This window comes from Leucoraja erinacea, chromosome 12 (assembly GCF_028641065.1).
Source record: "Leucoraja erinacea ecotype New England chromosome 12, Leri_hhj_1, whole genome shotgun sequence".
Classification (NCBI taxonomy): Eukaryota; Metazoa; Chordata; class Chondrichthyes; order Rajiformes; family Rajidae; genus Leucoraja; species Leucoraja erinaceus.
The window spans coordinates 46636727-46650086 of record NC_073388.1 but is presented as its reverse complement, the minus strand read 5'-3'; the positions used below and the strand labels follow the sequence as shown (position 1 = coordinate 46650086).

Sequence of the window (13360 nt, the reverse complement as noted above, 5' to 3'; positions counted from 1 at the left end):
GCATCAAACCTTATGTTAATATAACCTCAGTTTAAATCTTTATAGATTAAGGATTCTCACCGCTACAAATCAGTTAATGTTGTTACCATTGGCCAAATGTACTGCACAGTGCACAGAGCTCTGTAGAGAAGCACAGGCACAAGAACCTGAATTTATGTGTGACTGGAATCTGTCACAGGAGTAGCTGCAACGTAAATAGACTGACTGAATTATTTTCATATTTATAGCATTCTTCAATAACATTTCCCACCAATTGTTAACCTCTTTGGTAACATCACCACCTACACATTTCCCTAGTCCCTATCTTGAATTGCAATTCCATAATCCATCATCCTTCATAGAACACGATTTTTTAAAAACAAGCCCTCGACCCAACTTTACTGCCACGCTTCAAACATGTCTGTGGCCCTCCACCACATACATTCTCAAGGGCACCACGGAATTTACAGTCAATGCCAACGATGTCCACATCCTATATTTGAATGAAGTATTTGTGTAACACAACATTTTCAGCATGAATGGCAACTGATATATAGATGGTAAAATGAACCCACTGCATGTTCTCATACAAAGATGATTCATGCAATTAGTGTCTATCATATTTTGACACTTGATATCTGGTGAGCCATCAAATACATTGCACTATGTTTATGAATTTTGTTGAATCATTGAGGCACAGGGCTGAGTATTATTCACACTCCAGACTATCTTGTGAAGACTGGTCGATCTAGAATTTAAAACGGAAGATGGAATTTAATACAAAGCAGACCTTTCAACATGTGAATGGAGCAACAACTGGTTAATAGTGTATGGATGCATCCTCTATTAAACAAGTTAAACCAGCAGACAGACACAAAATACTGGAGTAACTCTGCGGGACAGACAGCATCTCTGGAGAGAAGGGATGAGTGATGTTGCGGGTAGAACCCCTTATTCAGCCTGAACCCGACCCGACCCAGAGACATGGGTTTGATCCCGATTCCGGGTACTGTCTGTACGTTCTCCCCATGACCGCGTGGGTTTTCTCTGAGGTCTTCGGTTTCCTCCCACACTCCAATGACGCACAGGTTTGTAGGGTTAATTGGCTTGGTTTGAATATTTGGTGTAAGTGTAAATTGTCCCTAGTCTGTGGGCTGGTGTTAATGTGCGGGGATCGCTGGTCGGTGTGGACTTGGAGGGCCGAGTGGCCTGTTTCCGCGCTGTATCTCAAAACTAAAAATGAAACTTTTAAATGTGTTTCTAAATATAGTCCATATTTTAAATACAGGCAAAACTACACCACCCCCCCCCCCCCCCCCCACACACACACACATAGAATTCTGAAAATACAACAATATTGTAAGTAATATTGTAAATATAGCAAATACATGGATTGATTGAAAGATACAGCGTGGAAGTGGGTCCGTCAGCCCACCAAGTCCATGCCGATCATTGATCACCCATTCACACTAGTTCATAGAAACATAGAAAATAGGTGCAGGAGTAGGCCATTCGGCCCTTCAAGCCTGCACCGCCATTCAATATGATCATCCAACTCAGTATCCCATCCCTGCCTTCTCTCCATACCTCCTGATCCCTTTAGCCACAAGGGCCACATCTAACTCCCTCTTAAATATAGCCCATGAACTGCCCTCAACTACCTTATGTGGCAGAAAATTCCACAGATTCACCACTCTCTGTGTAAAAAATGATTTTCTCATCTCGGTCCTAAAAGACCTCCCTCTTATCCTTAAACTATGACCCCTTGTTCTGGACTTCTCCAACATCGGGTATAATCTTCCTGCATGTAGCCTGTCCAACCCCTTAAGAATTTTGTGAGTTTCTATAAGATCCCCCCTCAATCTTCTGAATTCTAGTGTGTACAAGCCGAGTCTATCCAGTCTTTCTTCATATGAAAGTCCTGCCATCCCAGGAATCAGTCTGGTGAACCTTCTCTGTACTCCCTCTATGGCAAGAATGTCTTTCTACATTGCCCCGCGAGATCTATGTTATGAATGACCCCACTAACACACATTCAAGTTTGCAGAAAGATCTGAAGAAAGGTCCCGACCCAAAACGTCACCAATCCATGTTCCCCAGAGATGCTGCCCGAACCAGTGAGTTGACAAGCACTCAGTTTGCAACCTGCCTTAAATAAATCATTTCACAAAAAATCTCTAACTTTACAGTTATTTTTATTATCACTATTGTTAATGATGATCTTTGTAATTACAATTTAATCCCCAAAACAAGATTAACGACCCGGGTGGTTTTTACACAGTAATATCCCACTTGGGAAAAAAAATGCAGTGTACAGATTTATGGTATAAAAGTGAAATTTAAACAGATTTAAAAACCAAAACAGATAATAAAGACAAGGCGAAATAATCGCCCTGACTTGTTCAGTGATTTGTTACACATTCACCAATGATCAATTTCACATTAAAAAACGAAGGTGCGATTCCCAAAATTATTAATGGAAAATGTAGAGACGTCAATAATGGACGTGGCATCTCATTGTGCAAAGATTCTTAGAGTTTAAAAAAAGCTCCTATCAATACATTTACCAATTGGTAAATAGAAACTAGAATTACAATTGGAATTTGTAAACAAACACCAAACTCTCGAGAGAAAAACAAAACGTTGAGCGCTTTTGCCCACAATTTAGAAGAATAAACAACGTTAAGTGTCAGCATCAAACGAAAATGTTCGTGTTGTTTATGGGTAGACAGAATAGTGGAGCAACTCAGCGGGGCAGCCGGGCAGGCGGTCAGGCAGCATCACTGGAGAGAGGAACGGTCTCAACAAATCTGACATTTTTTGTCTATCTTCAGTGCAAATGGCATCGGCAGTTCCTTCCCACTACACACGTTGTTTGTGGGGTCTTGCTGGTAGTACATTGGCTGCCCCGGGGCCTCCACTACAACACGACACAACAGGTGCCAAAGTGTGCGTCCCATAACCAGGGACGTGTCTGGCGCTATAGCAATGCCAGTGTTTGTGTGTTTGCAGCCGCCGCTGGCTCTCAGTCTGCGCTGCGCTGGGACCTCCACTGGCGCCAGTATTTGAGTTGGAAGAAGTTCTGCATAGAGACGATTGCAAAGGACTGGGTTTTTTTCTGCGGCCCGTGGGCTTGCTCCGCCCGCTGGGCTCCAGTCCGGGGCGGGCGCTCCTCTTCCTGAGCCCCCGCCAGGTCCCGCAGTTTCCCCGGAGTCCCGCTGCCCAGGTACTGCCAGGCTTTCCTGCCGGCGTAGTCCCGGGCGTCCACGTTGGCGTTGTAGGCGCCGACCAGCAGCTTGATCACCATGTGGTGGCCCTGCATGGCGGCCAGGTGTAGGGGCGTGTAACCCGCTCCGCCCGCCCGCAAGTCCACGTCCAGCCTCAAGCCGGCTCTCCCCGCCAGGCGCCGCAGCTCCAGCAGCGCCTCCACATCGCCCCGCTTCGCCAGCCAGTGAGTCGCTGTCAGTCCGCTCACCGGGTCCCGCCGGTTCAACAGCCCGGGATCCCGCTCCAGCAGCGTGGCCATCCGATCCACCTCGCCCCCCGCCGCTGCCAGTCCCCACTCGTGTTCTGCCAAACCCTCGACCTCTCGTCCCCTCTCCTCTACACCCTCACCCACCCTCTCCCTCTCCCTCTCCCCTACACCCTCACCCACCCTCTCCCCCTCCCCCTCCCCTGCCCCTTCGCCCACCCTCTCCCTCTCGCCCACCTCCTCCCCCTCCCCTGCCCCCCCTCGTCCACCTCCTCTCCATCTCCACCGCCCACCCTCTCCCCCCACACCCACCCTCTCCCCCCTCTCCTAATCCCTCATCCCACTCTCTCCTCTCCTCCTCCCCCTACTCCCTCACCACCCTCGCCACTACTCCCACCCTCTCCCTCTCCCCCACCCTCTCCCCCACACCCACCCTCTCCCCCTCTCCTACTCCCTCATCCACTCTCTCCCTCTCCTCCCCTACTCCCTCACTCACCCTCGCCACTACTCTCTCCCTCTCCCCCACACCCACCTTCTCTCCTACTCTCTCCCCATCTCCTACTCCCTCGCCGACTCTCTCCCTCTTCTCATCCCCTACTCCCCCGCTCTCCCTCTCCCTCTCCCCCACCCCCTCCCTCTCCAACCCCTCCCCTTCCCTCTCGCCCGGCCCGAGTGTCCTCCTGCCCCGAGCCCTCGCCGCGGTACATGCGCCCGAGTCTCGCCTCTCCAGCCGCAAACTCGGGCGAGCCGCCGGCCCCCGTCTCCCCTCGGCCTGGCGCAGCGTCCTGGTGTCGGTCGCCTGCAGGAAGCGGCCCAGCAGGTGTGACAGGCGGTTCATGCCGTCCAGCACCTGCCCGTAGCTCGGGGGCTGGCGGCGGCGGCCGCTGCTGCTGCTGCTGCCGCTGTTACTGTTGCTGCTGTTGCTGTTGCTGTTGTTGCTGCTGTTGCCGCTGCTCGGCCACAACGGCCCGTCGCAAGCCGCTGCCATCGGCGTATCTGTCCACAGGACCTTCGGCGCAACTGCGCTCAGGGCTCTCGCCGTGTCTCCCTCCACGACTCTCGGCGCATCTGGCCCCGCAACCTTCGGCGTATCCGTGCCCGGCACCGGCGTAACTTCGCTCAGGATTCTCGGCGTATCTTCCCCGGCACGGTCGGCGTATCTGCCCTCTGGACCTTCGTCGTATCTGCGCCCATACCCGTGGTCGTGTCTGTCCCCCCCACCAGGACCTTCAGCGTATCGCCCTCTGGGACTCTCGAGAACTTGGGCGTATCTCGCCCCGGGCCCACGGTGGCGACCGGACTGCTGGCGACCAGGAAGCGGCTACGACTCGCCGCCTCGGCGATCTTCTCAAACATGCTGCTGCCCCGCTCCTGCCCAGCTCGGGGAAAAGTCTAAAGTCCCTTTGAGATCTGGTTGATAAATCAGACTGGCCCAACCTCCTCGTTGCGCCCAGACTGCGCCACACGCCCCCGGGGAATTTCCTGCACGCCTGCCGAATAAAGGGCAGCCAGGCAGCCAGGCGTGGGCACCGCTAAATGCTGGGGAAACTCAGCGGGCCAGGCAGCGTCTGTGGAGGGAGTGCTCGCTGCTCCTTCTATTCCCAAACGGGACGTCCCGTCGCCGCCGCCGCTCGCTGGTTAGTCTTGGTCTTGCCGTCAAGCGAAACCACCCAAAACAAACTTCAAACTCCCCCTCCCTGCGATCAAAATACCCGTGACTCTTTCAAATGGGAACTCGGTCACGAGTGCGCTTATTCACACAGCTTGCTAAAGCAGAATTGAGATTTCATTCAGAGCCGTGTCCAGGAAACGACTTTAAAATAAATCTCCGCGTCACCATCAACAATGACCCGTCTCAAATAAAAATGCCGCAGAAAGTGCTGGAGTAACTCGGAAGGTCAGGCAGCATCTCTGGAGATATGCCAGGGATATAATGGACACGTCGGTTGGGAGAGAAGAGGAAATGCTCTGAATAAATTAATCCTGAAGTGCACTGAAAGAAGGCTGTGATTTGAATGAATGGGTAATTATGTCCCCATAGTTTTGTGTTGCCCGGGTCAAATTTCCTTTCCGTTAACCAGCAGTTACCTGGGTCTTCAATAAGCACAAAACTTTAAAGTTAAGAACGATGCTTTATAATGATTAGATGACTGTGAACAAGTCAAATGTGCCATTTGATAGAAACAAGGAACTGCAGATGCTTGTTGGTACAGAAAAGGACACCAAGTGCTGGAGTGACTGAGCAGATCAGGCGAACATCGATAGGTAACGTTTCAACCCAAAACATCACCCTGAAGAAGTCAGAACAAGGGTCTCGACCCGAAACGGTCGCCCATTCCTTCTCTCCATATATGCTGCCTGTCCCGCTGAGTTACTCCAGCTTTTTGTGTCTATCTTCGCGTGGACTCTCTTCCTCCTTCCACAGATGCTGCCTGACCCGTGTGTTTCCAGCATTTGCAGTCGTTAACTCACTTTCCCCACACTGCTATTTATAGATTTTCACAAGTTGAACTGCACCTTGCACAATATTCCCAAGTGCCTACACACACACATACGCACGCGCACACACATACAGACACACACACGTACACACACACACACACTCCAATGATTATTGTGACATATAAAACAAAGACTCAATTCACCTGTTCCCCGGCTATAGGTACTTGGAATGTTTAGGATTGATGAACAGGAAAACAAGGAATGAGCTAGACCTCAAACCTACTTTCCCAATCAACATGATCATTTCTCAATAGACAATAGACAATAGGTGCAGGAGTAGGCCATTCGGCTCTTCGAGCCAGCACCGCCATTCAATATGATCATGGCTGATCATCCCCAATCAGTACCCCGTTCCTGCCTTCTCCCCATATCCCCTGACTCCGCTATTTTTAAGAGCCTTACCTAGCTCTCTCTAGAAAGCATCCAGAGAACAGGCCTCCACCGCCCTCTGAGGCAAAGAATTCCACAGACTATTGGATCTCATCTGTCTGAGTCTCATCTCTTCTGCACAGTTCCACTTAGTCCTCCATTTCCTGGTCTTTCAAAAACCTCCTCTTTAGATACCTCCACCGATCAATGTGATATGGGCCAAATGTAGGCAAAGCGGACTGGGTTCAGTGGGCAATTTGGTTGGCACAGCAAGTTGGACCGAAGAGCCTGTTTCGCGTCTGAAGAAGGGTCGCGACCAGTAACATCAACCATCCTTTTTCTCCAGAGATGCTGCCTGACTGCTGCCTATTATTCCAGCACTTTGTGTCTTATCTTCGCTATAAACCAGCATCTGCAGTTCCTTTCCACATGGCCTGTTTTTGTGCTCTATCACTCTAGACGATGCAAGACTGGAGCTTTTTTCCCAGGGTACAAACAGGTTCAACATCTCCTGCGAGAAGAAATTCCTATACTCCTGGGTTTTAAATGATTGCCCCCAAATGTGTAACAATGCCCCTGTTCCCACTTTTTTCAATTATAATTTAAGTGAATTGATTACTGCCTAGGAAGGGAGAGAATTTCCCTCCCACACCACTATCTTCTTGAATGGGAAGTGATATAATCGGGTGTAGTCTAGTTGGTACGTCAATTCTCACACTTTTCATTCCGTTTTTAAGAAAGACCAAGTGAAACCAGTTTGCATAAAATATATTCTCAGGAAATTCCAAGTATTTAAAATGTTTCATAGAAACTTAGAAACATAGAAAATAGGTGCAGGAGTAGGCCATTCGGCCCTTTGAGCCTGCACCGCCATTCAATATGATCATGGCTGATCATCCAACTCAGTATCCCGTACCTGCCTTCTCGCCATACCCTCTGATCCCCTTACCCACAAGGGCCACATCTAACTCCCCCTTAAATATAGCCAATGAACTGTGGCCTCAACTACCTTCTGTGGCAGAGAATTCCACAGATTCACAAGAGAAAAAATAATTTTCTCATCTCTGTCCTAAAAGACTCCCCCCTTTTCCTTAAACTGTGACCCCTTGTTCTGGACTTCCCCAACATCAGGAATAATCTTCCTGCATCTAGCCTGTCCAACCCCTTAAGTATGTTTCTATAAGATCCCCCCTCAATCTTCTAAATTCTAGCGAGTACAAGCCGAGTCTATCCAGTCTTTCTTCATATGAAAGTCCTGACATCCCAGGAATCAGTCTGGTGAACCTTCTCTATGGCACGAATGTGCCATAGAGAAGGTTCACCAGGTTCACTCAGATTAGGAGACCAAAACTATACACAATACTCCAGGTGTGGTCTCACCAAGACCCTGTACAACTGCAGTAGAACCTCCCTGCTCAATCTTTCATCAGACCTTTCAAAGGTATTTTATTGTCACGTGTACCAATTAAGATAGTGATACGTGAATTACCATACATCCATACTAAAAAATGCTACAAAAAGTTGTGACCACTGCCCAGTCCATCACCGGCTGTGACCTCCCCACTGTCGAAGGGATCTATCGTGGTCGCTCCCTCAAAAAGACAGCCAAAATCATCAAAGACCCACACCATCCCACTCATCTCACCATTGACATCGAGAAGAAGGTGCAGGAGCCTGAAAACTGTAAGATCCAGGTTCACGAACAGCTTCTTCCACACAGCCATCAGGCTATTATTAAACACAATGAATAAGCTCTGAGCTCTGAACTGCAAAAGACTATTATTAAATGTTATTTGTCCTATATTTGTTATTTATTGAACATTTTCTTCCTCCCCCCCCCGCATTATATACAATGTTTACCATATTCACATATTCTGTTGTACTGCAGCAGGGTTGAGGTCCCGACCACGGGGGAAAATGGAAGAGGACTGGCCAATTTTTGTGCCTGTTGTGCCTAGTGTTGAATGCTGTGGTGAATGTTTGTATAAATTTTTATTGTGTATTGTGTGTTCTTTTTTTATTGTACTGCTGCTGGCAAATTCATTTCACTTGCAATTGATGTGAATAAAACTTGACTTGACTTGACAAGTAAGAATTTCATTGTCCCGTCTGGGACACAATAAAACACTCTTGACTCTCTTATAGGCTAACTAGGTCATAGAAGGTGACAGGGTGGAAAAGGCCCTTTGACCCACTGAAACATAGTCATGTTTACTCTCATCCTTCTGAACCTATGTTATTCTCTCCACATTCCATTCAACTATCTCCTCTCCTCTCCTCGCCAAGGTTTCGGCCATTGATCTACATACTAGGGGAGATTTACAGTGGCCAATTAACCTACCGACATGCACATCTTTGAGATGAAGGAGGAAATTAGATCAAACTGGAGGAAACCGACGCGGTTGCACGGAGAGTGCAAACTCCACACAGACAGCACCTGAGGTCAGGGTAAAACCTAGCTGCTGGAGCAAGGAGGCAGCACACTGCCAGTTGTCACCCTATACAGCCCATCTCCCAATCACACAACCTACAGACACCTTGACATACAAATAAGCTCCCTTAATACTAATATCAGAAGTCCAACATAGGTATAAAGGTTCATTCCTATGAATGGCAGGACTAGTTTCCTTTGTTGCTCCACTTGTAATAATTGTTTTTTTATCTGTCGTACATACACTTTTGATGCCATTCATTTAAGTGCTGTGGGGCTTTAGTTAACATCAGACACCTCCTCCTACTTATCTTTGGACCATGACCCCACAGATGAGCACCAGGCCTTAGTCTCAAACACTATTACTGATTTCATCACTTCCAGTTCTCTGCCATCTAAAGCCAACAACCCTATCGTTCCCCAGCCCTGCACGGCCACATTTTACCTTCTCCCCCAAAGTCCACAAACAGATCTGTCTTGGCAGACCCATTGCTTCTGCTTGTTCATGTCCCACTAAATTAATTTCCACACACCTCGACTCCATCCTATCCTCTATTGTCCAATCCCTCCCTAACTGTGTCCAAGACGCCTCACACGCTCTTCATCTCTTCAATGACTTCCGTTTTCCAGGACCCCACTCCCTCATCTTTACTATGGATGTCCAGTCATTCTACACCTCCATCCCCCACCAGGAAAGTTTTAAAGCCCTCCGTTTCTTCCTCGACCTCAGAACCAGCCAATTTCCATCTACCTGTACTAACACTCTCCTCCACCTAGCAGAGCTGGTCCTTACCTTCAAAACTTCTCATATGACTCCTCCCACTTCCTCCAAATCCAAGGCATAGCTATGGGCACTCGCATGGGTCCGAGCTATGCCTGCATCTTTGTAGGGTACGTCCAGGTGTACACTGACCCTATCCCCAAACTCTACCACTGCTACATTGATGAATGCATCGGTGCTACCTCCTGCACCCATGCAGAAATCTCTGACTTCATCAACTTCACCATCAATCTTTATCCTGCACTCAAATTCACTTGGACCATCTCCGACATCTCCCTACCGTTTCCAGATCTCACCGTCTCCATCACAGGAGACAGATTATTGATCGACATCTACTACAAACCTCCTGACTCACATAGCTATCTAGACTACACTTCTTCCCACCCTGCTTCCTGTAAGGACTCTATCCCCTACTCCCAATTCCTCCGTCTACGCCGCATATGCGCCCAGGATGAGGTTTTTCCATACCAGAGCATCGGAGATGTCCTCATTCTTTAGGAAACGGGGGTTCCCCGTTATAGATGAGGCTCTCACTAGGGTCTCCTCGATATCCCGCAGCTTTGCTCTTGCTCCCCCTCCCCCTATTTGCAACAAGGACAGAGTCCCCCTTGTCCTCACCTTCCACCCCATCAGCCATCGCATACAACATATAATCCTCCAACACATTCGCTGCCTCCATCGTGATCCCACTACTGGCCACATCTTCCCATCTCCACCCCTTTCTCGTTTCTGCAGAGACTGCTCCCTCAGCAACTCGCTAGTTAACTCGTCCCTTCCCACCCAAACCATCCCCTCCCCAGGTACTTTCCCCTGCAACTGCAGGAGATGCAACACCTGTCCTTTTACCTGACTCCATACAAGGACCCAAACAGTCTTTCCAGGTGAGGCAGAGGTTCACTTGCATCTCCTCCAACCTCATCTACTGTATCCGCTGTTCCAGGTGTCAACTTCTGTACATCGGTGAGACCAAGCGCAGGCTCGTCAATCGTTTCGCTGAACACCTCTGCTCAGTCCGCCTTAACCTACCTGATCTCCCGGTTGCTCAGCACTTCAACTCCCCCTCCCATTCCCAATCTGACCTGGGCCTCCTCCATTGTCAGAGTAAGGCCCAACGCAAATTGGAGGAACAGCACCTCATATTTTGCTTGGGTAGCTTACACCTTAAAGGTATGAACATTGACTTCTCTATTCAAATAGCCCTTGCTTTCCTTCTCTACCTCCTCCTCCTTCCCAGTTCTCCCACCAGTCTTACTGTCTCCGATTACATTCTATCTTTATTCCGCCCAGTGCCCTGGCATCAGTTTGAAGAAGGGTCTCGACTCGAAACGTCACCCATTCCTTCTCTCCAGAGATGCTGCCTGTTCCGCTGAGTTACTCCAGGATTTTGTGTCTGCCTTCCATCTTCTTTAAGCTGCTCTGACTGGGAACTGGCTCCCCTTCCCATTCCCACACTGACCTTTCTGTCCTGGGCCCCCACCATTGCCAGAGTGAGGCCACACACAAACAGGAGAAACAGCACCTCATATTCCCCTTTGGCAGTTTACAACCCAATGGTAAGAACAATGAATTCTCAATTTTTACTTTAAAAAAAATGTTTTATGACAATTTGATTATCATAGATGGTATTTATTATTTTTCCCTCTCCTCTTACCCCACCCCCCAAAACTATATTTTAGTCATAATACACAATAAATCTAATCAGGGTGTGTTATTACCAGGACTCACTGCACAAGCAAATCAACCTTACAGTGTATCATTGTCCTCATTCAACTTGGCCATTGGGGGATGGACGCATGAGCACCCTGAGCTACAGGAACAGCAAGCTGAGGTTCCAACTCACTAACAGACTGCTAGAACAAAATTCATGTGATAGGAGCAGAATTAGGCCATTCGGGCCATCGAGTCTACCCCTTCATTCAATCATGGCTGATCTACCTTTCCCTCTCAACCCCATTTTCCTTCCTTCTCCCCATAACCCCTGAGACCCTTACTAATCAAGAATCTCTTTCTGCCTTAAAAATATAATTGACTTGGCCTCCACAATGAATTCCACAGATTCACCACCCTCTGACTAAAGAAATTCCTCATCTCCTTCCTAGGGGAACGTCATGTAATTCTGAGGCTATGACCTCTGGTCCTAGATTCAACCCAGATAGAACGCCAGGTAGCATCTGTGCAGTGAAACACGCAGAATCGACCATTGAAAGATGATCTTTCGGTTTGGGGTAGAAAAGACACAAAGCGACGGAGCAACTCAGCAGGTCTGGCAGCACCTCTGGAGAACATGGATCGGTGACTTTTCGTGTCGGGATCCCTTCTTTTCAAGAGAGAGTTTTTTTGCCACTGTCCCACTTAGGAAACCTGAACGGAAACCTCTGGAGACTTTGCGCCGCACCCAAGGTTTCCGTGCGGTTCCCGGAGGCTCCCAGAGGGTTTTGTCAGTCTCCCTACCTGCTTCCACTACCTGCAACCTCCGGCAACCACCTGCAACCTCTGGGAACCGCAGGGAAACCGTGGGTGGGGCGCAAAGTCTCCAGAGGTTTCCGTTCAGGTTTCCTAAGTGGGACAGGGGCAGTAGATTTAGCTTTTAGGGCTAAAGGAATCAAGGGATATGGGGAAAAAGCAGGAACAGGGTACTGATTTTAGATGATCATATTGAATGGTGGTGCTGGCTCAAAGGGCCGAATGGCCTACTCCCGCACCCATTTTTCTATGCTTCTATGTTTCTTCAAATTGGCCAGCCGATGCTTCGGTTCGGGACCCTTTGGGTCAAGATTCCAGCATGTACAGTCTCACTCACTGGTGATCTGGGTTGGAAAATTCACTTGCAACCAATTCTGTCGAGAAATTCAATATCCCAATGACCTCTGACAAGGCACAAACTGTTGGCAGTTGTATCAATTGCTTTTTTGAATAGTATTGCCGCATGTGTTGATGCCTCCCCGCTGTATTTAAAACAATCAGAAAAGCATGCACTTATAACCAGCTAATGAGAAAATAAAATTACACTTTTAACAGTCGCTATGGTTAGGGTTCATCCTAGCGCCCCCGCGTCTATTTTGATGGTACCACGTGGAAATTAAGAAGGGTATTGCCAATTCCGTTTTAATAAAGGAAAAACGATATGAACAAGTACACGGGTCGCTGCATGCGCTGCTTACAGTAGGAGGTGCAACATTTTTTCGAAGTGGATTTACGTCATGCAGGAAGCTAAAGGTTACATCTTTGAAATGATGGTGGGAGGTCGCCGCTTTATTGGCGCTTGCAACGATCAACCACGACTAAGTGGGAAGGGAAACAGACCAATTAGCTGTAATTGTCGCACCCAAATAAAATACCCAGATAGCGGCACCTGCTGAAGAATGGCGTTTGAATTTTCCCCCTCAAAATTAAAGACGAGGATAATTAATGTTGGAGGAGCAATTTTATGTGCGAATATTTATACTTTGAGTTTAATTTTTTAACTTGTATAGTTCTATTTTTCGAGTTTAAAAGTGTCGTGAGATAAACAATTTGCTGTAATTAAATAAAGTAGACAATTCAAGTCTGTTGGTTATGAAGCAGTTGTTTATGAACCGGTGTAGTTAAATGTGTAAAATATTATAGCCGAAAAATATGATACTTCAGGTTTCCGCTCGAGTGTGCTGGATGGGACCCGAGCACAATGAAAATAAGGGGTGCCACCCACACATGCTGAAGATGTTGTTGCAGGGGAAGACTGCAGCATGGGGGCAACAAAAGCAGGTTGTTACGGTAATATAATTTGTTAACAATGGGCAGACTAATAAAGAATAATTCGTGAGAAGGAGATGATTGAGAGAGGGCG

The 13360-nt window shown here is 48.1% G+C and overlaps 1 protein-coding gene across 1 annotated transcript; it reads right to left on the bottom strand.

Annotated features, from left to right (window-relative positions):
* Nucleotides 1–2937: 2937 nt before the first annotated feature.
* Nucleotides 2938–3588, bottom strand: LOC129701936 (ankyrin repeat domain-containing protein SOWAHD-like). The gene has a single exon (XM_055643383.1). It carries the CDS (start codon nt 3503–3505, stop codon nt 3005–3007), a length of 501 nt encoding a protein of 166 aa, XP_055499358.1. The 5' UTR covers nt 3506–3588; the 3' UTR covers nt 2938–3004.
* Between the last annotated feature and the right edge of the window lie 9772 nt (nt 3589–13360).